We start from the raw sequence: 27,569 nt of genomic DNA, 5'->3' as shown, positions 1-27,569 counted from the left end.
CTTGTCAGAACAGTTTATCAGTAACTTCAACAGAGTATATAACTTACCGTAGAATACGCCTCGGGGACGGTTATTCGGCCTCTCAAACTTTTGACATATTCCTTTGGTCTAGCACTTATTGGGGCTCATTTTGGAGCTCATGGAGTAAATTAAGTTTTCAGCTGCTTAGTTTTATTAAAATCGGGAATATTATTTTCCCCAATAGCGATAACACAGGGATGGCGGACATTTTGAATTTCAAATATCGTCAATTATATTATATAGCTTTGACGATACCAGCTAATTTTGTGACGTCATCCCCTAGATTATTACCGACAATGTATCCAATTATCTAGTACTGTGGTCCAGATGTATTCTGTCTACATATTCATAGGAATTACGAAAACTGTAAAACAATTGCAATAATATCCCTGTCGGTCCATAGTGAGCGAAAAGCAGACTTTGGAGTGCAAAACTTTCCGTACATTATGGACCAGGAGGGGGACATCATTCCTTACTCATTGGATACTTTATTTCTCTAGTACCAACATTTACACGGTGACCCTAAATTTTTATTCTTGCTTTTGGAAGAAAATAGTTGAAAGTTTGCTTGAGGAAAGTTTGAGCAAAAATATAAGTCTGTATTTTCGAGGCGTCAACTCCCTTAATTATGTTTGTGGGAATACACGAAATGTAAGCTTAACTATACCTTTTGTTATGGTTCCTCAACACAGACACATATTTCTCCTTGTCTTTGGCCGTAAATAGTGCAAAACATGTTCATGCCCCGTGATGGACTGATATAAAAGTGTATCCCGGACAAGGATATAGATCCCATTCTTTTACTATTACCTTTGATGGCAGTATGCATGAGAAACAATCTTCGTAAATTCGTTTTTTATTTCTGATTATGGAACTCTTTAAGTGCGACGATTACACTTCCGGCTTTTTAAACATATTGATTGATTGATCGATCGATTCATGTAAACTCATCATATATTCACTTATCTATTCATTCATTCATTCGTTCGTTCATTTATCCATCTCATCCATTTCTTCATTCGTTCATCCATTTCTTCAAGGCAGAAAACAGGCTCTCGTGTTTCAATATCGTACTTGGATCAATATGCATAATAAAGATATCTCGGTAAGTTTATGTTATGACATTTGACCACAGAAACACATTTCAAAAGTTAATTCATGACGTAATTCTCCATGTGCAATTCTTAAGCCTCACTGAGCCTCTCTATGACAACTATCACTACTCTGGCTTCTCTGCATAGAATACACCAAGTCTGTGATGTCCAGCTTCGGACCATTTCAGCTTGTTATCCCAGCTGCTGAGTATGTTCTGGTATTCCTCTGCTGAAAAGTCCTGCATATTAAATTATGTACATAAATTTATTAAGTTATGCATCCCGGAATTTTTCATCCTTGTGGGTTTTCTTCGAAGAAAAGTTGAGGACTTTTGACATTTACAGAAATGGAGTTGTACATTTCAGGGTCGATACACGTACCACTGTACATTTCAGGGTCGATACACGTACCACTGCAACAACATTCTAAGACTTCTATGGACGCTAAGAGATTTGAAGTTGTTCCCCACAGGGTCGCTGGGTGTGATTTATTGTATTATATCATAACAGTATATTGAAATTCTGGCGTGGAACGTCAAAAACGGAATTTTTGCTCAAACTGAGAGCTCGCGCGTATGCCAGCCGTGGTATATCGCCAATATAACACGGTTCTTTTCACGTCTCGACCAATCAGATCGCTGTATTTGCGCCATCAATATACTGGTATGACATAATTGTATTTTGTCTCATAAACACGTGATCAACCTTTAGTTTGGTCGAGCGAAAGTGATACTGACATACTAAGATCGCAAATATTGCCATAAATTTTTATCATGGCAGGTTAGCACACTGTTCCCACTTGAAGCCATGTTTTGGATTTAAAGACCATGAGTGGCATTTCCCCATTCTGTATTTTTCGGATAGTGCCTCTTCCACGGTGATCAAAATGTTTCATAAAACTTTGTTTTTCTGGATCACCGGAAGATCAGTGGGCTATCTGCCTTAAGGCAATATAGGTGCCTGTCCAAGGGTAACTTTTGTGATGAAGAAATACAACCGTTCCTCTATGATGGCGTTGAATTTTACTGTAGATCAGCATGAGCCCTGTGTTGTTCAGTCTTGCCTCATTGACCCGTGGAGTCCTCCCATGTCTATCCCGAGGGTAACAGTGGCTATCCGTTGGGGGGGGGGGATCATTTCAAAGGGCATCAATTAGTTTACCATAAGCTTAGTTCCTGGGTATTAAAATGCCTTACATTTGTATTATAGAGTTAATACAAGGTCCCTGCATAGCTTACTTTGGCATTGTAGTCTAAGACTGCTACAGATGTCATATATAAGATTGCTCACCTTCACGAAACTCTCTTTCTTTTCTTGCAGCCGTTTCTTCTCACTCCTGAGAATCTCAGTAAACTGTTTCGTCCTTTCCTCGACCTTGACATTGATGAATCCAGCGGATGAAAGTAACTGCAGAAGGCAAAAAAGTCCGTTCATTTGTCAAAGTGCGCATGTGCCGCCTCATGATGATCAATCTCATTAAAATCTGATGTACACCGAGGGAGGGCCCGGGGGGGGGGGTGTGACAAAGCCTGACGAGAAAGACAATGCAAGGATCAACAATATCTGAAATGATGACAGCTATCCTGTTTCATCTTGGAGTTGCCACAGTAGAAAAAGTTGTCTGGAAAAGATCATGGACAGACTGTAAAACCGTTTGCGAAATAAACTAAAATAATCACATGCATATGACTGAAAGTTGAAGACAGCTTTAACAAAATGAGTGTGTTCCACCTTGTTTGATATCATAGATACGTAAATCAACGAAAGCATACGTATCCTTGTGCTTACACCCCCTTCTAAGATCGTTTGGCCCTAGCCTCATCACCATATCTGCATCGAATACTTTCCCATTACGGTGGAGAGCATAGATCCATCGTTATCAATTTAGGTCCAATTATTAAAACATATCAATAACACTGTGGCTAGATCCCTTAATTTCCACAAAGATTTTCTCACCTCACCAAACTCGGCCGTGGTGCATATGGTGTACCCTCTCTGTTTGACATACTCTTTAAAATCTTCAGAATGATCCTCTGGATTACCACAATAGTAGTCACTGATTAACAGTTTTCCACCGGGCTTTGTCCATTTCTACAGGAAAATTAAAGAAGTTCAACAGGGCCGCATAGGTCAAGTTCAATAAGGCTGCGTTCACAAATAATGATGATGGGGCTGGAGTAATCTCGATTGAAGTCTAAGTTTTTCAGACCCCCCTCAATACCCTCCAAAAATTCAAATCCCCAATCTATATAATCAGAATTTTCGAAGGCTCCAAAAACTATATCGTATATCCGGATATTTATAAGGTATGTGTGTACATGCAGTAAAAATAAATATGTATTGGGCAATTTTGCTAGCAGGTGTTAAACACTACCTTTTTTGACGCACACCTAAATATTCTGTAGTGGTTATAGAAATGTTGTCAACAGTTTGTAGGGCCACATTCTTAAGGCAAATTTTAAATTGATTAATTTAAATGAATCGTTAGACTTTTTGGATTTATGAGTCTAAGCCGACTTTAATTAATCCAAATCTGGTCGGGTCATGGAAGCCGCTGAAGAGCGTCTAAATCTGAAGTCCCCATCTACTGTAGACTAGTTCTTTACAAATATATACAACTTAAGGTACCCCTGCCTCCTCAACACAGCAGCATCTTTAGTACACAACTGTTTTATTTTGTTACTTTTCGTGGGTATTTTCTTCGCTTTTTTTCTTCCTCTCCAACTAAAGCATACGCACCAAAACTGCCTTCATGGATGGCATTTAAAAAAGTCCCCCGACTTACCAGCAAAGAGGCAAATAGCGATGATTTGTCCGCTATGTGGACAATCATATGTGAACTGTAGATGACATCAAAGGCATTCGGATCGAAATCTCGTCTGGTGACGTCACACACTTCAAATTGTACCTGATCGAGGTGAGAATAAATTGTACACAAGTACGTCACACCATTATGCTCAAAGTGGCGCGCTGCAGCTTAAGGTTCCAAGACAAGAAATTGAACATTTTAAACTAACAATTCTGTAGTGTTTAATAAGCTCAGAACCCCTGTAAATTGTATATTTTCGGAAAGCTTAGATATAGGGGAATATTTTGGTTACCATAGTGTCACCACTGTTTACATAACTATCACGTGACAGGTAATTTGCATAACCTTTCAAAAATCGGTTTTCCCTATGTTTTGTTTCAATGCTTTAAGATATGCGGCTGAAATTTATGTGAGTGCAAGCTGTCCTATGGGTCTTCAAAAGTTTGTCTCAGAATTTTTTTAAACCTTCTTAAACAGTTTTTATGCCGGAAAAACTTCCAGGGCAGTGAATTTTACCGTAGTTGATTTCTTTAAAATTGTGCTCCAAAAAAACTAAGCAAGATATAAAAAATCTGAGACACACTTTGGAAGAGCATTGTGACAGCTTGCATTCCAGCAAGTTTGAGTAAGATATTTTGAGGTATTGAGACAAAACATAGGGAAAACCGATTTTTGAAAGGTTATGCAAATTACCTTGTCACGTGATAGTTATGTAAACAATGGTGACACTGTGGTTATCAAAATGTTCCTGTATATCTAGGCTTTCAGAAAATGTATACTTTATGGGGGTTTTGAGCTTATTAACTGTTAGAGAATTGTTAGATTAAAAAGGTCAAATTTCTTGTCTTGGAACCTTAAACTTTGTTTTAGCATCACACTCTACATTATCGTTCTCTGAGTCTCAGACGGGGTTAAAACAAACAGCCTTGGCATGAACAAACGATGCCTAGATCTTTGTTATGGTTCCGAGGCAAGTAATGGTCACTATAAAACAATGAATTCTGTGGAGCGGGGGGACTCTGTTCACAATCCAATGAAAGTATTATATATTTTCTGAAAGACTAGATATTGCATTATACAATCACTGTTTACATGAGAATCACGTGACAGTCAATTAGAACAACCTCTCAAAATCGGTTTTTAACTTCTCCCGTTCTAAGACACACGCTGCAGTGTTTAAAATAGGAACTTGCTTGATAAGAATTTGTTGTAGCAATCTTTTAAAGAGCGTCTAAGACTTATGTTTGAGGTTCTAGATCGTTTTCTAGACGACATAATACTTGTTTTATCACTAGTCAATAGTCTTGCGCCTTTGTTAGTCTGTTACACAAAGACTACAAAAAAACCCATTTGAAGACACACTTTCCAAGGTCATTTTATTTTCTATCGTTGCTGCATATTCCGATCGGAGACACGGCAGCGTTTGTACAAGGGGCGGTAACAAAGCCTCGATTTTAAAGATGTTATTGAACTTTACTGTCACGTGATCCTCATGCAAATAGTGATTACAAAATACAAATCACTGTATTTGCGAATGTCTAGGCTTGCAGAAAATATATACCTTAATTGGGTTACGAGCTTAATAGTCGTGTGTAGAAAATTCGAGTCATTGTTGGAAAGGTCTCAATACTTGTCCTTGAACCTTAAGTGTAGTAATATCACTAGTACATCTTCTTGTTGAGGAACTCTGATGATGAGTTGGGTGACGTCACCTCTGGTCCAACTTCATGAAAATGCGCGAGTACATGTGGAACCCGGAAACGTGAGAATGCGTTCATGTTCGACCTACTTGTAGATTTTCTGTCTTCGAAGCAGCAGCTCGTTCCATGGCTATTTCAATCATGTTACAGGACAAATCTACTCCCAATACTTCTACACCATAGGTCTGTAATATGTAAAATTCAAAACTGATGATGATTGAAATGTTGAATATTCTGCACCTTAATATGTTCTTATGCCATAGAAGAGCAATGACTTACGATTCTGTTGAACAGTATACACATATTGACTGGCCATGAGGGCAACAGCATACGTCTGTACCCCGAGGGACTGAGTCACCCCCAAATACAGACCGTGACTGTTTCCCGAGGCCGTAGGCTGAGGGAAACAGTCTGTGTTTGGGGGTGACTTCCAGGCCCGAGGGGTTAAAGACGTATGCTGTCGCCCGCATGGCCAGTCAATATGTGTTTTATAACACACTTCATCCGTAGCCATGCATAAGAACGTACTATACACAAAACTTGTCGCATGAATGATGTAATATGTTGAAGTGGTTTGGCAAAAAAAAAGTATTTTCCCGACAGGGTCGCAATACTTCTGCAAAACGTTCAATGCACCTTTGACTATCATTTTCGTTCGTTTCGAGTTCTTGTTGGAAACCAGAGCATTCAGTTCTTCTTTAGAAAGTAGGATAAACCGAGAAATTTCTCGACTATCGTTTCGCTCGGCCGCAGACGACATCTTTGTTTACATTCCAGTTCGCGCATGCGCCAATGTTTTTTGACGTCAGCGGGCATCATTTTTCGGAACTGATGCCTGGCAGGCAACAGTTCCGACAAATGATGCCTGATGACGTCGTTTACGTGGATCAGCACAAAAAGAACGCATCCAATGCACGTGACTATCAATTGGCAAATTTGAACACAGACTGCGGATGAGGTGTGTTATAAACCATTTTCATGACCTTAACATGACCTTCCATCCTGGTATTTTATAATTTCATGTTGATAGTTTAGGTAGTCTTCGAAATCAAACATTTTCAAAATGAGAAACACGCACATTTTGGCTTTAAAGTGAGTTCCACGCCAGGGAAGAACTCGGCCTAATATGGCAATTTTAATTGAGGGTTTAAAGCCCCAATAGCTGCGAATGTTTAATAAACCGATCTCAAAATATCCTTAGTTTTCCAATAGTTTTCTTTGAATAAGACCTATTAGAGACTGAAAAAGTGTAAAACGCTCCCACGAGTGTCAAAAGTGGCATATATATTCAAAGGTTTTAGATTTCCCGCCATTTTCAAAAACTAATCATATGACAAAGAAAATAAAGATTACAACAACAAAATGTTAGCCATCCTATGTTGTGCATTCAAGTAAATTGCATCATGCTCGTTTCTGGTATGATCACGATGTCTATGTGCAGGAAATACTGTTTTTTGTATTTTCCCATGAGGGCGCCATTTTATGGGTGCGGCACCCGTTTATTATTCATAACCTTTAAAAACGCGTTGGCATGGTCCAAATCAGCGAGCAGTCTTACTTCCATACACATCTTTCAGTTAGCACATTTACATGAACCAACTTTGGTTTGAAAATAAAATCATGAAAATAATGCATAAAATTATCAGCTATTGGGGCTTTAAAGACCCTCGAGAAAAAACCGAGGGTCTATGGTTTAAAGGAAACTGATGGATTATTCACAAACGAAAATGCCAAGACTTAATGTCGTTTGCGGGATGATAGAGATGGCCTACTGCTTCTGAAAATCTTCGAATAAACACAGGGTTGTAAAAATGTACGTGCAACAATCTTTCACTCGAACTGAACACCAGGATATGAGTTAGGTACATTTGTTCTCATTTCACAGCTTAGCCTTCTTAAGAACAAGTGTCTTAATGCTGTGTATTCGATTTTGGTATGGATAATACCTCAGCCATATGGAAAGCTGCGCCACCTATTCCACAACCTACATCGAGAACTTTCTGTCCGGGTTTTAAAGCCAACATCTTGATACATTCCTGAAACAAGTGATAATATGTCAACATTTCATGGTAAACGTACTCATCCGCTAGATTATCTGGTCGCCCGAAACATTTTGGATTCGGTATTAAAATCAAATGTGTTCAGAGAATCTAGCATGCTTATCAAATATTCACATTTTGAGCAAAAAATTATTTGACATAAACGACATAGTGTAATCTCTGTCCGGCTTTCATTCATCTGCCACGTATTCTAATTAAAAAGTCGAATTTTGAAATTTGGTAAGATGTAGTTTAGTGATATGAATGTCATTCACTGTGATCAATGCGGTTCTTGGTCTCAGGCTGTTTTATAGAAACGCAAGTTATTTGAAAGCTGTCACTTGACATGTTACCGAAAAAGTGTTAAATCTAGTTCCAAACAAACACAATTTCTTCACTATTGCTATATGCAGACATCTTGTGACACTTTTTGCGTGTATCAATACCGGACAGTACCCATCAGACAAAGAGAGACGCAAGACATTTATTCCTTGCCTTAGCTCTTTCTAGGCCCCCGGGGCTGATGCTTCCTTCGCCAAACATTCTCTCGTACTGAGGGATTGACTTTTTCGCGTATTGTTGGTTGTCAAGGAAGGCTTGGAAAGTGATGTACCCACGGTATTCAGCGATGCGTTTCTTCTGTAGCAACCAGCAGATTTGGTTGTGACTATGCCTCACCTGTGAAAGGCAAACGAGAATCGAACGTGTTTTGTTCACCGTGCAATGTGCTGAAATTTGAAAATGATCGACCACGCACGGCAGCATACATGTAGGGTGGTAAACCGTCGAGTGAGGTGTCGACGGGAAGCCACAACACTCAGAGACGTTCACCGACCGTAGGCCGTTAGGATATTTACCTTGACGTATGTCTGTAAAGTCTTGCTGAAAATGATTTCGAATCCACGTGATTGGTCGTCATCCTTTTTACCGGGCAGAAACGCGCTGTGGAAAAGCGCGTTGTACTGACTTGGGAGACGATAAAAAGTTGGATTGTTTTCGCCAAGATCAAAGTCACCTGATAGAGATAAAAGACAAGACAAAAATACATGAAATCGTTTTCCACTTTTTTATGGAATGTGGCATTGCTCTCTTAATTTGTAAAAAACCCGGATCGCAGAAGCCTGACTAGTTCTTGACATGAGAAATTGTGCCTAATTTTCTTATGAAGTCTGTCAGAAAAAGGTTATTTGTATTTTGACGGAAAATATGAAATAATAAAGTTTTCCAAGAGTAGATTCAGCGCCATGGAATCTATGGAATTTCTCTTCCCGGAAATTGGCAATGAATGTCGGGCAAATGTGAAGCGAATTCTGCATTTGATGAATGTTGATAGTTCACCAGTTTTGTAGCTTTCCGACCACTGCAAAACTTTGCCAAATAAACTTTGGTTGTGTCCCTTCGCTTTCGGTTGAGCCGCCATTGTAAAATTCGGATATGCAGAAGGAGTGTTGAGATATGTTGTGCATAGTAACAGATCCGTTGTATGGGTCGAACCATACGCGTACAGCCACAGGCGGGACTCCTGCTCCCTTTAAATAACGTTAAACTGAAACTAATACTAAGGGAGCTTTCAGTAATTACAGGGGGGTGGGCCGGGGGAATTTCGCGAACACCCTGTACCGTAAAATGTGACCCTCCCCTATCCTCCTGTCTAAAATGTGACCCTCCCCCTTGTCCGACATTCTAAAACTTGACCCTCCCCCCCTCAACCACTGCGGTATTCTCCCCGGGAATAACTAAAACAGTATCAGCTAATTTACATAACAATTGGTTCAATTGTTATGTTAGGGACAAATTACAGAGGGGAGGGCTGGTGTTTTTGGAGGGACAGTCGCAATTTATAACGCAAGAATTTTTGAAGAGATATGGTATTTCATACAGTTTAGGGAGGGCCACCATATTTTATGCAACTATAAAAAGTCAAGATGTAGCTGATTTAGTGCTTCATCCAAAAATATCAAATCATAATACATGGAGTCTATCAGGCAAATTATTGACAATTTACCCCCACAAAACATGCTGTATCTGTATTTTATGTTTGATAATGTATTTAAATGTACTTTGCTTGAATAGGGAAGTAAAATGAACATTTGTTTGAAAGAAATTGATTTCTGAATTTCATCAAAAAAGTTGGTTCACTATCCATGGTGCTTATGATGAAATTATGAATAGTTTTTTCCAATACAAAAATAGATAAATCTGTGCATTTATGCATGCTTGATTATTTAGATTATTGTTCTTGATTAGACTACAGTGGTTACAAGTCTTTGGTTGTGCAAGAAATATGATTTTGGAATTTCACCAAAATGTCCATACACTATGCATTGGGGTCTATGATGAAACTATGAATAATTTTTTTTCAGTACAAAATTAGATAAATCTGTGCATTTATGTATGCTGATTATTCACATTATTGTTCTTGATAAGACTAGAGTGGTTACAAGTCCATGGTTGTGCAAGAAATTTGATTTTGGAATTTCACTAAAATGTCAATTCACTACGCATGGAGGTCTATGATGAAACTATGAATAATTTTTTTTCAGTACAAAATTAGATAAATCTGTGCATTTATGTATGCTTGATTATTTAGATTATTGTTCGTGATTAGACTACAGTGGTTACAAGTCTATGGTTGTGCAAGAAATATGATTTTGGAATCTCACCAAAACGTCCATACACTATGCATGGGGGTCTAAGATGAAACTATGAATAATTTTTTTTCAGTACAAAATTAGATACATCTGTGCATTTATGTATGCTTGATTATTCACATTATTGTTGTTGATAAGACTAGAGTGGTTACAAGTCCATGGTTGTGCAAGAAATTTGATTTTGGAATTTCACCAAAATGTCGATTCACTATGCATGGGGGTCTATGATGAAACTATGAATAATATTTTTTCAGTACAAAATTAGATAAATCTGTGCATTTATATATGCTTGATTATTAAGATTATTGTTCTTGATTAGACTAGAGTGGTTACAAGTCTATGGTTGTGTAAGAACTTTGATTTTGGAATCTCACCAAAATGTCAATTCACTATGCATGGCGATCTATAAGTGTGTGCGTATTTTGTTGGTGATTTCCTATTCAGGAAATATTACACGGACAATCAAAGTTTTGGCCATAATATCAGCTTTTGTCAAAAGTGACCCTCCCCCCAAGATAGGTTTATAAAAAGTGACCCTCCCCCTTGAACTGTTTTCTAAAAAGTGACCCTCCCCCAATTCCCCCAGCCCACCCCCCATGTAATTACTGAAGGCTCCCTAAATTAACTTTTCGCATAAACTCTGTACATGCTTAACCATGTAGACAGTGAACTTGTGAATTTCAATTGCCATAGCAACATAAATACCTGCTTTACCAAAACACGATTCTCTGAAAAACGTGTAGCCGCCTTCCTTGAGCCATGTCAGAGTATTTATAAACAGCTTCAAGACTTCGTCATCGGTCAAATACATCATCAGCCAGTTTGAAAACACAATATCATAGCTGAAAGGGACAAAAGGATACGACTGGAAGGCCAACAAGTTTTTCCATTGAAAATTTGAAGTACGACAATAAAAATACTAGCTCTTTTAAGGTGCTGCTGAAGCCTTAGATATGCTTTCACTCAGCCTGTTTTGCGACCAAAGCCTAGGTTAGATCTTACTGTATTATGGCAAATAACAATATTAGCCATAGGTAAATTATCTTGAAATTCATAGTTACTTTCAAAAGCTTTTATCGTATCGCCGATATGGATCTTGTATAAAGTTAACCGGTTTAAAATGTCATCACGCCGAAAGCCTTGCCCACACACGGAAATCAAGTCAGACTTAAGTCCGGTTATTGTTGCCTTGGTTTGATAAAGCAACACACTTTATTTTGTTTCCTTGCTTTCTCTGCTTGGGGAATACTATAAGCCGAGCACGGATTTCCTTATCAAAGATTGAACATGGGAATTTGGCAACACCGGGAATATTGGCTAGAGTAAAATTCAACATTATCTTTAAGGTATTTATTTAGCTTGTACTCATCACATGTACATCAACCTTATTGATCTCTACCGCGAGAACGATTTGGCCAATTATTCTTCAAGAGTGTCTAACATCTTAAGATGTTGTAGGAGGGGGCATTTGAATTTGCGAAAACCATACCTCTGCTCCGGAAGATCAAGCTTGGTGACGTCAGCTTGGATGAAGTCAACATTTTCCAGATGGCCGTTGCTCTGTCTATTTTTTTCGACAAATGTCTCGATGAAGTCTACCGCCGTTACGTGGGATGCCTTTTCTGCGAATAGTCTCGTTTGCCGCCTGGAGAGGGCGATATTTATGATGATCGTGTCAGTTTAAGAACACTTAACATGTTTTGAGAAATTTACACGACATTTACAAGCTGACCTGCTGTAAATGTACTTTGGTTAGGGTGCGAAACGCCGTCATTTCACGTAAACCAAGCTTCTTCTGTGTATATGCCATAAAATGCTGCATTTCGGCCACAGCCTAGTATTGGTGTTGTTTTCGAACAATTTTTTCTAATGAAATGATCAACATTTCCCAAGGGCATCAAAACAACCGCTCAGGCAACCCTATGTTGACTCACCCGATACCGGCTCCAAGTTCAAGAATTCTCTTGCCTTCGATGTTTGGTAACATTGACATTATTTCCTTGCTTTCCATTTCAGTCAGAGTCGAGGCCTTTGTGTCAAACATCATTGATTCCACTGTCGCGTCGTTGGAGTGAGCAGCCCAAAAGTCCTTCATGTCAGAGCGGACATCGGTCTCGTCTCCTGTAATTATGTGGGTTTTAATGGAAAAGTAGCTTATGCTGCAAATTCGTAGATGTATTTCTAAACGAGTGATAATGAGGAACAAAAATTCTGCCTTTTACATCTCCTTGACCTCCAATCAAGCCCTAAAGATATTGGGAACCCCATTGAATCCTTGTTGTGAGATGAGAGAGTATGTTGGCCAAAGCGTGGGCCAATATTACGGAAAGCTTGTATAGGAAATCGATTTTAATTTAAGAGAAGGTATACTAATTTGAATATGAACTTGGCGTGTTCAGAAGTTTCAAAGAGTAAAGTTCGGTGTCACCACAAATGCTGTCCCACACTTAATTGAAGAAATGCAGCTCTACCTCGATCACTTTGAAAATATCCTGCCTAGTGAATGCATAAAACACACGGCAGTATTTGAACTTTCCGCTTTGTATTACTGCAAGCGTTTGTTTGTAACTGACGAGTGAATAAAATGAAGACTGCAATTCATATAAATACCCTCAGAACTTGGTGTAGCCAAACGATCGGTTCAGTCAATTTTAACACGATTGGAACTATTTAGGATTATTGGGTGGTGAAGTAATGTCGATTTAGGCCGTGGGCTAGGGGGTCTACGTGCACCCCCCCACAGGATAACAAACCTGTATTTTTAGAAGCCTTGGGATCCCTAGAATACGAAATGGCATTTAACAGAAAAAATATAGGGATGGAATAGCTGTTATGGTCATGTTTTGAAGGGTACCGCAAAATCACGATTTTCCAAGCCAAATGCATTTTCGTCAAATCTGTCTTCTTGTAAGTCATGTGCTGAGCTCATTTTTTTAACATAACCTCACTTGTTTGGTATCATTAGAAAGGAAATTTATTCTTCTTTAAGATGACATATTGCACTATGCAATATCTTCTATAGTTTTTGTCAAATATAACCAAAACTTACCCCTTACCCCAAAATTTAACATTGCAAATTACAGTAAATCTCAAATTCTACCAATTTTTTAGCTAGGCATAATAAAAAATGCAATGTTTTGTCTGAAATCTGTTTTATTTGATACAGGGACATATCAGAAATATGAAATAGACTTTTAACAGAAAAAATATTGGGAATCTACAGCTGTAACAGTCATATTTTGAAGGGTACCGCAAAATAACAGTGTTGCAGATTTGCATGCATTTTTGTTAAAACTGTCTTCCTATAAGTTATCTGCTGAGCTTGTTTTTGAATATAACCTGGTTTGTTAGGTATCATTAGAAAGATAATTTACTAATCTTTAGAATGATATATTGTAACATGCAATATCTTCTATAGTTTTCATGATATATAACCAAAACTTACCCCTTACCCCAAAGTTTACATTGAAAATTTCAGTCATAGCTAAAACCAAATTCTACAATTTTTTTAGCTTGACACAAAAAGTCTGGCCGTTTTTGCTATTAAATCTGTTTTATTTGGTACAGGGACATGTCAGAAATATGAAATAGACTTTTAACAGAAAAATATTAGGAATCTACAGCTGTAAGAGTCATATTTTGAAGGGTACCGCAAAATAACAGTGTTGCAGATTTGCATGCATTTTTGTTAAATCTGTCTTCTTATAAGTTATCTGCTGAGCTTGTTTTTGAATATAACCTGGCTTGTTAGGTATCATTAGAAAGATAATTTACTAATCTTTAGAATGACATATTGTAACATGCAATATCTTCTATAGTTTTCATGATATATAACCAAAACTTACCCCATACCCTAAAGTTTACATTGAAAATTTCAGTCATAGCTAAAACCAAATTCTACAATTTTTTTAGCTTGACACAAAAAGTCTGGCCGTTTTTGCTATTAAATCTATTTTATTTGGTACAGGACATATCAGAAATATGAAATAGACTTTTAACAGAAAAAATATTAGGAATCTACAGCTGTAAGAGTCATATTTTGAAGGGTACCGCAAAATAACAGTGTTGCAGATTTGCATGCATATTTGTTAAACTGTCTTCTTGTAAGTTATCTGCTGAGCTTGTTTTTGAATATAACCTGGTTTGTTAGGTATCATTAGAAAGATAATTTACTAATCTTTAGAATGACATATTGTAACATGCAATATCTTCTATAGTTTTCATGAAATATAACCAAAACCTACCCCATACCCCAAAATTTACATTGAAAATTGCAGTCATAGCTAAAATCAAATTCTACAATTTTTTAGCTTGACACAAAAAGTCTGGCCGTTTTTGCTATTAAATCTGTTTTGATGATTTGGTACAGGAACATGTCAGAAATATGAAATAGACTTTTAACAGAAAAAATATTGGGAATCTACAGCTGTAACAGTCATATTTTGAAGGGTACAGCAAAATCTCAGTATTCCTGACTTGCGTGCATTTTTGTTGAATCTATCGTCTTGTAAGTCATCTGCTGAGCTTCTTATAGAATATAATGTAAGTTGTTAGGTATCATTAGTAAGATTATTAACTAGTCTTTAAAATGACATATTGTAACATGCAATATCTTGTACACATTTTTATGAAATGACAAAACTTACCCCATACCCCAAAATTTACATCGAAAACTACTGTTATAGCTAATGTCAAATTCAAGCAATTTTTTACGCAGACATAAAAAATTAGGCAATTTTTTGTATGAAATCTGTTTTATTTTGTACTTGGCTATATCAGAAATATGAAATGAACTTTTAACAGAAAAAATATTGGGATTCTATAGCTGTAACAGCTGTATTTTTAAGGGTACAGCAAAATCTCAGTATTCCTGATTCGCATGCGTTTTTGTTAAATCTGTCATCTTATAAGTCGTCTACTGAGCTTGTTATTGATTATATACGGGTTTGTTTAGTATCATTGGAAAGGTAATTAACTGGTATTTACAATGAAATATTGTAACAGGCAATATCTTGTATAGTTTTCATGGAATATGACCAAAACGTACCCCATACCCCAAGGTTTATATTGAAAGTACTGTCATATAGATAACATGATCAATTTCCGTGAATTTTTAGCTAGACATGATAAAAATAGCTCTGTTGCGGTATCTGTTGTATATGGTACTGGGTCATGTCAAAAATGTGAAATAGACTTTTAACTGAAAACATATTTGGACTGTATAGTTGTAACAGCCATATTTTGAAGGGAAATGCAAAATCGCAGTACCGCAAACTGGCACCTTTTTTGTTAAATTCTTCTTCTTGTAAGTCATCTGCTGAACTTATTTTGTGACACAACCTGGCTTGTGAGGTATCATTAGTAGGGCAATTTATTCTTCTTTAAGATGACATATTGTAATATACAATGTCATTCATAGTTTTCCTGGAATATGGTCAAACTTTACCCCATACCCAAAAAGTTCAAATCGCAAATTACGGCTCATCTTAAATTCTACCATTTTTTGCTGCACATAATACAAAAGGCAATTCTTATTTAAATTCTGATTTATTTGTTACAAAAGTATGTCACAAGTATAAAATTAACTTTTAACGGGAAGATGATACAATTTAGTAGCCACTTGGATCATTTTTGGAGGGGGAACCCATATATTGCAAATGTATGTGTTTCAGCAAATTTGCCCTGATACCTGGGTACCCTTCCAAATATGATCCAAAAGGCTACAAAATCATATTATGTTCCTGTTAAAAGTTAATTTCATATTTGTAACATACTTTTTTAACAAAAACACAGATTTCATAGATTGCATACAAGCATTGCCTTTGGTATGTAAAGTTAATAAATTGTAAAAAAAGGTAGAGTTTCAGATTTGCAGTAATTTGCTGTGTAAACCTGGGGTATGGGGTAAGCTTTGGTCCTATTTCATGACACCTAAACAAGACATTCCATATTACAATATGTCATTTTAAAGACTAGTAAATTACCTTTCTATTGATACCTAACAAGCCAGGTTATGTCAAAAATCAAGCTCAGCAGATGACTTATAAGAAGACAGATTTAACAAAAAAGCAAGCGAGTTTTCAATACTGTGATTTTGCGAGACCCTTCAAAATATGACTCTTACAGCTGTAGAGTCCCAATATATTTTCTGTTAAAAGTCTATTTCATATTTCTGACATTCCCCAGTACCAAATAAAAAGATTTTATATAAAGCATTGGCTTATTTGTTATGTCTAGCTAGAAAATTGGTAGAATTTGACGATAGCTACGAAAGTAATTTTCGATATAAACTTTGTCGTATTGGGTAAGTTTTCGTCATATTCCATGAAAACTATATAAGATATGGCATATAACAATATGTCATTTAAAAAAGTAGTAAATGAGCTTTACAATGGTACCAAATAAACATGGTTACGTTAAAAAATAAGCGCAGCAGATGACCTACAATGGGACAAAGTTAACATAAACACATATTGAGTCTGCACTGCTGTGATTTTGCAGTACTCCACAGAATATGCCTGTTACAGCCATAGAATCCCAATATTCTTTCTGTTAAAAGTCTATTTCATATTTCTGACATGTTCTTGTACCAAATAAAACAGATTTAATAGCAAAAACGGGCAGATTTTATATGTCTACGTAAAAAAATGGTAGAATTTGGTTTTAGCTATGACTGAAATTTTCAATGTAAACTTTGGGGTATGGGGTAAGTATTGGTTATATATCATGAAAACTATAGAAGATATTGCATATTACAATATGTCATTCTGAAGATTTGTAAATTATCTTTCTAATGATACCTAACAAGCCAGGTTATATTCAAAAACAAGCCCAGCAGATAACTTATAGGAAGACAGTTTTAACAAAAATGCATGCAAATCTGCAATACTGTTATTTTGCGGTACCCTTCAAAATATGACTGTTACAGCTGTAGATTCCTAATATTTTTCTGTTAAAAATCTATTTCATATTTCTCATATGTCCCTGTACTAAATAAAATAGATTTAATAGAAAAAACGGCCAGATTTTTTGTGTCAAGCTAAAAAAATTGTAGAATTTGGTTTTAGCTATGACTGAAATTTTCAATGTAAACTTTGGGGTAAGGGGTAAGTTTTGGTCATATTTCATGAAATTATTGAAGATATTGCATGCTACAATAACCTCATCTTCGCTTGCCAAGGTCTCCGCTCCGGGCAGCTGGATGCTTCCCGAAATCAGACCTTGGCTGATAGACCCCCTAAATCGTGTTTTTAAAAGCGCCACCACACGACTGTATGTGACCAGTAAGTAGCCAATCAGATAATCGGTTACTACGAATGAAGTAGTATTGATCTTTTCCCACTTTTTTCTCGGTGTTACATTTACAAGTATTCGTTTACATTTCATACTACTGAAATCTACTGCTGAAATAACTGATGTGTTCAAAACGTCAAAACAAAGGTCCTATCCAGCCGCCAGCGCGTCTTACCGCAAGATATTCCCAGCTGTCGCTCAACTTGTAAGGTGAAAACATCAACCCGCCAAACTCAAAAGATCGTGGCGCGAAATAGAAAAGTTCTACTCGCCGAAGTAAATCTGTTAAACCACTCCTCCAATTTTGACCTCAAAATTTCACGATAAACCCATTACTCAGACGTTGTTTAGACATTGTGGTCCTGTCAACTGGCGCGGCCGGCAGCTATTCTGTTGTTCATATCTTTGGAAAATTGTAAACATTGTGAGACGATGAACAGGATTTACCAGAACAGAACATCGACACGCCGCGGGAGAAACAACTAGAAGCATGGTTCGAAAACATGGACTAGGACTTTGTGAAATACGCTTGAACTGGAAATCAAAGAACCGGATTTTGTTTGGGTGTTGTTCAAAAAAAAAATGACCTATTCATCACAGCAAGCAATATACTCATCGGTGAATTTTTCATTGATTACAAGCGTCAGCAAGCAATATAAGCTTACTCATCGGTGGATTTTTCATAGACTACAAGCGTCAGTTTTTTCAAAGTCATCTTCTGCACTATCGCCATATTTATTCGTCGATTTTTTTCTTTGGGAGACATCTAACGCTTTACACGATACAAAGCGTTGCCATACATTTCGTAACCCACGATCACTGAAACGGAACTTTTCGCCACCTCAATGAATGACGAGAAAATCGCCCGTAATTTTATCCCCACCACGCAGTAAAATTTCCCCATGCATGACAATCAAATCCTGTATTAAACTCGGGCAAGATTGCCTTCCCACTCCTAAATCTCCGTTTGAGCCATTAGGGTGTCACAGGACGAAGGTAAACCAGAGACTTGGTTCAAGTCGGTGAATTTTCAAAAAATAAAATGATTTGTAAAAGTTCCTCGTGTAAAATTTGGTTGCGATCGAACGCGTTTTTATTTAGTCTGTGCAGCAGCAGTAGTGAGTTAGTTTGTGCCGGGTAAAACTCCCCTGTATCGCGTTCACCCCACTCGACGCGTTCACATAATCCTACACACATTTCACATGAAAACAGAACACAGATCATTGCATTCCAGACGTTCACACAGCTCACATGCTCACAACCACGCACTTGAACCAAGTCTAGTAAACCAGTAAGTAAATCGAGAGAAAAGCTGTGCACAAACAGTGCGGTGGTCGGCGTTTGGAAGGTAGGCGTGGTTTTCTCTTTGAGTGTAACGCGTGCTCTGATTGGTCCGCCTGATTTTCTAATTCCATCAAACTCCTTAACGCAAAATAGTGGGGGTATCCCGCACGGCGTGGTTAGTGGAAGACTCCTGTCTGGCTAACGAGCCGTGCGAGCGGACGATGGTTACAATATGTCATTCTAAAGATTAGTAAATTATCTTTCTAATGATACCTAACAAGCCAGGTTATATTCAAAAACAAGCTCAGCAGATAACTTACAGGAAGACAGTTTAACAAAAATGCATGCATATCTGTAACACTGTTATTTTGCGGTACCCTTCAAAATATGACTGTTACAGCTGTAGATTCCTAATATTTTTTCTGTTAAAAGTCTATTTCATATTTCTGACATGTCCCTGTACCAAATAAAACAGATTTAATAGCAAAAACGGCCAGACTTTTTGTGTCAAGCTAAAAAAATTGTAGAATTTGGTTTTAGCTATGACTGAAATTTTCAATGTAAACTTTGGGTAGGGGTAATTTTTGGTTATATATCATGAAAACTATAGAAGATATTGCATGTTACAATATATCATTCTGAAGATTAGTAAATTATCTTTATAATGATACCTAACAAGCCAGGTTATATTCAAAAACAAGCTCAGCAGATAACTTATAAGAAGACAGTTTTAACAAAAATGCATGCAAATCTGCAACACTGTTATTTTGCGGTACCCTACAAAATATGACTGTTACAGCTGTAATTTCCCAATATATTTTTTGTTAAAAGTCTATTTCATATTTCTGATATGTCCCTGTATCAAATAAAACAGATTTCAGACAAAACATTACATTTTTATTATGCCTAGCTATTGGTAGAATTTGAGATTTTCTGTAATTTGTAATGTTAAATTTTGGGGTAAGGGGTAAGTTTTGGTTATATTTGACAAAAACTGTAGACGATATTGCATAATGCAATATGTCATCTTAAAGAGGAATATATTCCCTTTCTAATGATACCAAACAAGTGAGGTTATGTTAACAAATGAGCTCAGCACATGACTTACAAGAAGACAGACGAAAATGCATTTGGCTTGGAAAATCGTGATTTTGCGGTACCCTTCAAAACATGACCATAACAGCTATTCCATCCCTATATTTTTTCTGTTAAAATTCCATTTCGTATTCTAGGGATCCCAAGGCTTCTGAAAAATACAGGTTTGTTATCCTGTGGGGGGGGGGGTGCACGTAGACCCCCTCTAGCCCACGGACTAATTTTATCTGCAAATGTAACCTCATGTACTTTCCTTTTCAAGTTACGCGCTTGTATTTATGAGGAATTTGTAATATTGCAATATTCAGCTACAGAGCACCTAACACTTTTGAGAAATTGGAAAATATGAAAATCCAATTTTCCCAAATTAATTCCAATCGTGTGTTTTTATACAATCATCACCATATACGTGATATACTGATTTTACATATTTTTGACCTTGACCTTGTAATTTGGAATGGAAAGCTAAGCTGTTCGTAACTGCTCTGCCATCAGCATATGCGAAAAACATGCTATCCCATTGAAATTAAAATACCCACTGCCCTCCACTATTTATCTCCCCCTTAACAGCTCAAGCTCCCCACTGCTCTCTCCCCACTACTGACATGGACACCACTTAATGTTTCGTATCCAATCACAGCATTCTCTTTCCTCTACCGATTTTCCGGTACCTACTGAAGGCTATTTTATCCATGCCCACTGTAAAAGCCGAAATTTCTTCTCTGCCCAGAGTAAACATTGACTGTTTCTCCCCTGCCCATTGATTATTATTAAAGTGCCAGCCCGCTGAAAAACTGCGCACGAACTCCCTTTTTTGCACAAACAGCTTCGTTGGCTGCTCCTGTAAAATGAATGTACTACACGCTACACGTAGCTGTGTGAATGCTAGAGTTTGAACGTGCGGTGTTAGACAGAGGAGAGAACCTTACTGTTTCGCCGCAGTAAAATGAGGATAAAAACGTAAGAAGATGGAAGTAAGGTTGTATGCAGGGAAGAATAGGCCCAGAAAGTGGTGCTGATAAGTACAACAGACATTCTTCGGATATTGCCGACAAGGGAACAAGTGATAAGGTGGCGCCCTAGTTGTAACGAGATGATCCTGTGGAGCCCGGACTGAGAGGATCTCGGCTATTGTTACATTTTTGAAGAGGAGGTGACGATAGGTTAGTGTAGAAATGTACGTGGTAAAATATTGAATCACGACGTACTCAAATTTTCTCCGAAAACGGACGATTTTATGGTATTTTTTACAGTCTTCTTTCGTCAGTTTGTTTAGCTATTTGAAGCAAGGATTTATTTGCATCATTCGACGCATTGTAATAGGCCTACAGCATTTGATTAAATGAGTTGCCGTATCTTCCATCAGGTCTATAAACGCAATGAACGTATGACATGGTTACAGTATAGTTATAGCGCATCAAATGTTTTGTAAAAGACGACCTCAAACAAATTTCTTGGGCTCGGCAAAACTCGGAATGGGGGCGCTTCAGTGATGCCGCTTCTGAAATGATCCATCCCTCCATCCATTGATATTTTCCTTTCTCTTCTTTCGACGTAAATTATTTTTTTCCGACTAGTTACTTTGTAATTTTGTACGTAAGCTTGACGCATTCACAGTAATGTAGTTTTGTTGTTTTTTTTGCCATTTTGGAATAAATTTATTTTTTCAAAAAAAAAAAAAAAAAAAAAAAAAAAAAAAAAAAAAAAAAGTAATCCATCCATATATCAGAGTGATGGAATTTCCTGGGTTACCCTCTGATTCCCCGGCGTATCCCAGTCCCATACTTATTGCAGCCTCCCCAACCGAACTTGATTCCAACAGGGTATGCCGAATTCAAGATTCACCATTCAAGATTCACGATTCACGATATTCATGATAGACAATTCCTGTTCTGCAGTTTAAGCTAGAAACAGATGCATATTCACTCAGATTTACTCTATCGATCCATGTTCACTGATAAATCACCATTAGGACTTCAACAGCGCCTTCTACATGCATGAAGCGGTAGCCTGATATATGTTTGTTTACGAGTTTCTACACTTAGGGCCCCACGAGGTTATTACAGTAAGGGACTGGATAGAAATTATAGGAAGGGAGGACCGGTGTTTTTCAAAATGATGCGGTGATTAAAATAGTGACCCTTCAAGAGTGTTTCCAAGAAAAAAGTGACCCTCCCCAATTTTCATGCGCAACTGGAACTGGTTACTGATTTATAGGCACAGTACTAAAATCGAGGTCAAAGGTCACTCTCGTCATGTGACATTTGTCAGAAAACTTTTCTCTGATAGTTATCCCTCTCCACCAAAAATCAGACTTCTGGGTATATTTGACTAACCTAGAATTAGATATGTGCAGAATTAATGAGGTACAGGATGATATAAGGGTCAAAGGTCAGGGACAACCCCAAAATATGGATGTGCAGTTTGGTTCCATACTGGTCATTCTTCAATAGACACCAGCCCTCTAGGACTTAGATAGGATAAGATAAGGCCGTAGCTTGGCTGCAGAGGTGTAGGGTAGATCAAAGGTCCTAGAAAATTCGGGAAAATGATATTTTAAAAATAATCTCTTGACAGGGCCTGTGACCTTGAAATTTGGCACATAGGAACCCGCCTCTATGATCTACAAAGTATTTGTAGAGAAATTTATCAACTGTGATGCAAATGTGGTCAGTTTTAACGTTAAAGGCACATGAGCTGCAACTTTTGGCATTATTTTCATGATTATATATTAAAATTAGTTCATAGAAATATTCTTACCCAGAAATGTGTACTCAAGCATAAGCAGCAGGACTACATGGAGGTTCCAGTAAGACAAATAATAAGTGGGTGCCGCACCCAAATATGGCCGACTCCACACAACTACATGATAACAGCGTATGGTGTAACCCTTTGAAAGGACGGGAAAGGGATTCACTTCACTTTGACAAAAATTCTTTGTTATTCACATAATGGTAAGATTTTGAAAATGGCGGGAAATTTAAAACGAACAAAAATCTGTATAATTTCTTGCCTATTCTGCCTCAAGAAGCCGTTGTTTAGGCATAGGTAATGACTATATCGTTAAATTTGCAGACTGCAATTACTATCTGAGGAATTTGATGGTGGACAAATTTTGCAGAGTTGCAGCTCATGGGCCTTTAAGATCCACGATGGCCGCAAGAGAAAGGGTCTAAATATTATTGATATGGATTGTGACACATAGGGAGAGGGTCACTGTTTGTGGCTCATATAAGTTTTGGAAGGGTCACTTTTTCTTGCAAACACTTTTGAAGGGACACTTTTGTAAAAACACCGCCCCTCCCTCCCTATAATTTCTTTCCAGTCCGGGCCCGCTATAAGTAGAATGAGTCAACACTCATATCGCAGGGTACTACTTCTTGCATATAGAAGGCACTGTTGAAGCCCTAATGATGATTTTTCTGTATATATGAATCGAAAAGGTCAATTGGAGTGAAAATGCACCTGTTTCTAGCTTAAAATGCAGGACACGAATCGTGAATTTTGAATAAGGCTTACCCAATCCAACAGATCGGAATATGTACAACATTGCCGCAGTATCCAACAAATCGGAATAGGCACAACATTGCCGCAGCTGGTAAAGAAACCTTTGTGTCTGGTTACAGTGTTGTCCTTATCTTTAAAAGTAGCCGGGTAATGTAAGAAAGTAGACGGGTTTACTGCGAGGGAGCGAAGCGACCGAGCGGCGAGTGAGCCTAGCGAACGAGGGGGGGAGAGCGGAGAAGGGGGGTGTCCCCCTCTCGCAGGGCGAAAAATGAAATTTTTGAGTGGAAATGGCGTTCTCTGGTGGCATCTGAGGTGACATTTAGCGCCTGTGCCTGAAACAGTACTTTTGTTGTGTGTCTTAGATCTAGAGACGTGGCTCACATACAACAAAACAAACAAACATGATTTTGTTTTGTTTGTATTATTTATGACACACTTATGGTTTTATTTGCAGTGAAGATGTAACATTTAATCTTAAATCACCCGCTGTCTGCTCATTTCATTGCTCATTTCCCATTCTTCATTATCACATAGTAGTTTCCCCAAAACCATCAAACTCATTCTATTCTAATCATAACACATTCGCTTTTGTTAAGAAAAACATCGGTAAGATAATTCACTGTAACAGTGTTCGCATTAACGGAAAAAAAATGCGTATATAGAAAACTCAAAACAATGAAAAAATGCGTAGAGCGTAGATCCAATGCGTAATAATATTAATAGTAAAATGTTTGCGAAAGCACTCTCCGCGACTGAGCTTAGGCGACAACCAGACGAGATGAGTGCCCGCTTAACATTAAATTTGTTGCCACATTTCTGTAAATCACTCATTTTGTGTGAAAAGTTTCGGATTCTCTGAGTGTAGTCTGAAAAATCGGCATCGTCGAGTCAGAGGCACGTTACCATGTCATCTGTGCCTATGAACTTACTACATAGCTAATTTTCAGGCGAGCGATAGTTTCTGAAACTTATGACACAAAGTGAGTGATTGACAGAAATGTTGCAACAAATTAAATGCAAACGGCGCATGGCGTCGGAAGGAAATGTTAACTCTTTTTTCTTTCAAATTTGCTCCACGAGTCCGTGAAAAAAATGATTCAGAGGGTCCATCGAAATACACTATCGGGCAACCCAACATAGATAACATGGAGAGGCGCTGTGAAATTGAACCCGTGCCGGAATCCACGACGTATTGTCCTGTTGATCAGCGCCATGGTAAAGCCGTGAGCCGTGACGATGATGCACCGGTCGGCAACGGTCGGCAACACACATGCCTAGCCTGTGACGTGGATTCTAGTACGTAAAAATAATCAATGAAAAAAATACCCATTCAAATAAACAGTTGCTTCTAAAAAATCAGTTCTTGCTCATTTTTTTTAAATCTAGAAAATGCGTCGGCATTGCTCTGAGAATAACTTGACTTGTTGAGAAGATCATACTCGTAGTGACCGTGACGTAGGCAGCCAGCGCGGCGGCGGAAAGCTAGCTGCAGCTGCAGTCTTATGAACTTCGAATCGTCGATCAAAATCACATCTTTTCGGCGCTTTTTTTCTCACAAATTCAGCGAAATTGAAGTTTTCATACATAAACTAAATATATTTTTGGAATCAAGTATACCTTTCGAACGGGCTTTCTTCGGGAAAAAATATTCCATCGACAAGGTGCCAGTGGCCGACGCCGCATTTCTTTTTGACACCATCGTTAAAAATCATAACCTAAAGATGACCTTCATACTAATCAAACCAATTACACTGCTCGTAACAAAGACAACACCATAGGCGCGTCCATCAGCCAATCACACTATTTAACAAATAAAAGATCGGGCTCAAAAAGGCACAAACGGGTATTTAGAAACTGTTTTATGTTTCATGCGGGGAATTCTAAGGGGTCGCGAAACTGCTAATCGTACGTGTGCCGTCTAACAGCTAGCAGCTGGCAGTGCAATCCCGAAATTACAGGTCTATAAAAATAATCTAATGACGTTAAAAGTAGCCGGGAAAAAATGCAAAACAGCCGGGTTATTTACCCGGCACCCGGCTTCTAAGGACAACACTGTGTGTTTAGTTAACTTGCTAGACCCTAGAAATAATCCACAAATGGTACGTCCATGGTCACACTATTACTAATACGTACCTGTGCATTTATCGCCTGCACGTCCATCCGCCATTTTTGCAGAGGCTTGACCTTCCAAGGACAATGCCCTTTCCGGCGTTCCTTATGTAAGAAGCTCTTCTAATCAATGCAAATAGTGTTTAAGGATAAAATGCCTCTCTTCCCTACACAGCCTGGGGTGTTCAGAAAGCAGAGCAGCTCCTATTTCGATTACGGTCATGATGTAGTCTTTTATCTTATTACTAAGAATAATTCGTGCCTATAAATGGCCCCAAATCGTGCACAATACAGATACAAGTCCAACTTCCAAGTGTCTTTGTGACCTAGCAGCTATTAAGCGTGACCTTTCGCCTTTCATGTGACACGCCGACAGAGACAGGTTGCACGAAACAATCGATGATGTATTTATGGATCACGTCATCAATGGCGGTGTTTGATACTAAATACCTTCTTGTCTCACTTCCTATCGTCATGGTGATATCGAAACTGTTTAATTGTGTTGTTTACTATTCTGACTCACTACGACTACACGTGGCTCTGGGCTTTATGCTCACAGTTACGAGTGGAGTGATACGTACCGGCCGCCGCGTACTTGGTACGCAGCGGCCGGTACGTATCACTCCACTCGTAACTATGCTTTATGCTCAGTGATTCCACTCGTTTTGGCAGCATCCTAATTTTCCCTCCAAAACTGTAGATCCGTCTGCTGCTTCTATGTTCACTGATTTAAGACTACATGTAGGTGTAAACATGGACAGTATAGAAGGCTCTACTGCTTATCGTGCAAAATTACTTACTGTATTAAGGGAGCCGTCATTATTTACGGTCTGGGGGTCGAAGGAATTTCATCGGAAACGCTGAAATTTCGAGTAGCCCCCCTCCCCCGGCCAACCCCGATGAATTTTAGTAATACCCTCTCTAACACAGAAAGTTTGACCCCAAACTTAGAAAAGTTAAATATCAAGACATGTATTTGTAAAATTTACAAAAATATAGCAATAGTAAAGACCTTTCATATCCAAGTGTACCCCTGCTAGATTATTATCGGGTATCTCATGACGGTTGAACAAGGTGAAACCAACAAAATGAAATTCAATGTCACAATAAAATGTAGTTATAAAATTCACGCTATAACCAGTATACAACCATATAGTATTGTTTACTTTGGATGGGTGCCATGACAGGGTTTTCACCGACTAAGATATCTATATCTGACAGGGCAGAATTGGAAAGTACAGGGGAGAACAAGCAGGAGGCTGAGGGGGAAAGTATCATAGTAGGTTGTACCCTCTCCTCTTGCATGGAAATATTTGAGAAATTGATGTGTGAAATGGTTCAGTCTGGTGCAATCTGAGAGGTGTTTTCAATTTGTATTTTAACTATGTAAAACTATTAGAACACCCCAAGAGAGCGCGAGAGGGGGTGTCCCCCCTCTCGCATCGAAACTTTTGAGAAATTGATGTGTGAAATGGTGCAATCTGAGAGGTGTTTCAATTAGTTTTGCACCAAAAATTGAGTAACTCCCCTTCTTTCTCTCAACATTCTGAGCAACCCCCTTGTGGCTTTCAATTTTTGAGTGACCCCCCTCACATTACTCCGACCCTCCCAGGCCGTAAATAATGACGGCTCCCTGACAGTGAAGACACTCTTTGCTCACGGCCACCGACCTTGGCTTCACAACTCAACTGCTGGTAGGAAGCCACACAACTATGGCGGAACGGATGACGTATCACATTATCTTGAGTCCGTTACAATGTTGACACAAATATTATAATGAATGCATAAAGCGAACCCCCACCCATTTTACTATGGCAACTGGCTTGGAGCCTCATTGATATAGTTCGATAAGGAATATATGATAAATTAAGCCATACTGTACTCTGTTAGATCGACGTCTATCGGCCTTGATTGCCTGTCAAAACTTAGTTTACTGGGGAATTGCAAATTATGATTCGGCTACATTC

At 38.1% G+C, this 27,569-nt stretch overlaps 1 protein-coding gene across 7 annotated transcripts; it reads right to left on the bottom strand.

The window, feature by feature from the left end:
* Window positions 1–861: 861 nt before the first annotated feature.
* LOC139140294 (uncharacterized) lies at window positions 862–25,937 on the bottom strand. 7 transcript variants are annotated; one of them, XM_070709447.1, is made up of 12 exons: window positions 25,627–25,937; window positions 12,249–12,435; window positions 11,804–11,959; window positions 11,020–11,156; window positions 8,521–8,678; window positions 8,159–8,341; window positions 7,571–7,660; window positions 5,714–5,809; window positions 3,901–4,023; window positions 3,072–3,206; window positions 2,406–2,522; window positions 862–1,354 (listed from the first exon to the last, which is right to left on the bottom strand). In XM_070709447.1, exons 1-12 carry the CDS (start codon window positions 25,658–25,660, stop codon window positions 1,241–1,243), a joined length of 1,530 nt encoding a protein of 509 aa, XP_070565548.1. In that variant the 5' UTR covers window positions 25,661–25,937; the 3' UTR covers window positions 862–1,240. The 7 variants fall into 7 exon arrangements, with proteins under 7 accessions (XP_070565548.1, XP_070565546.1, XP_070565545.1 ...); XM_070709445.1 differs by lacking the exon at window positions 25,627–25,937 and adding an exon at window positions 25,111–25,273 and having other exon boundaries at window positions 11,029–11,156; XM_070709444.1 differs by lacking the exon at window positions 25,627–25,937 and adding an exon at window positions 25,111–25,271.
* Between the last annotated feature and the right edge of the window lie 1,632 nt (window positions 25,938–27,569).

The sequence above is a fragment of the Ptychodera flava genome, chromosome 9 (genome assembly GCF_041260155.1).
Source record: "Ptychodera flava strain L36383 chromosome 9, AS_Pfla_20210202, whole genome shotgun sequence".
Classification (NCBI taxonomy): domain Eukaryota; kingdom Metazoa; phylum Hemichordata; class Enteropneusta; family Ptychoderidae; genus Ptychodera; species Ptychodera flava.
This window is presented reverse-complemented; position numbering and strand designations above follow the sequence as displayed.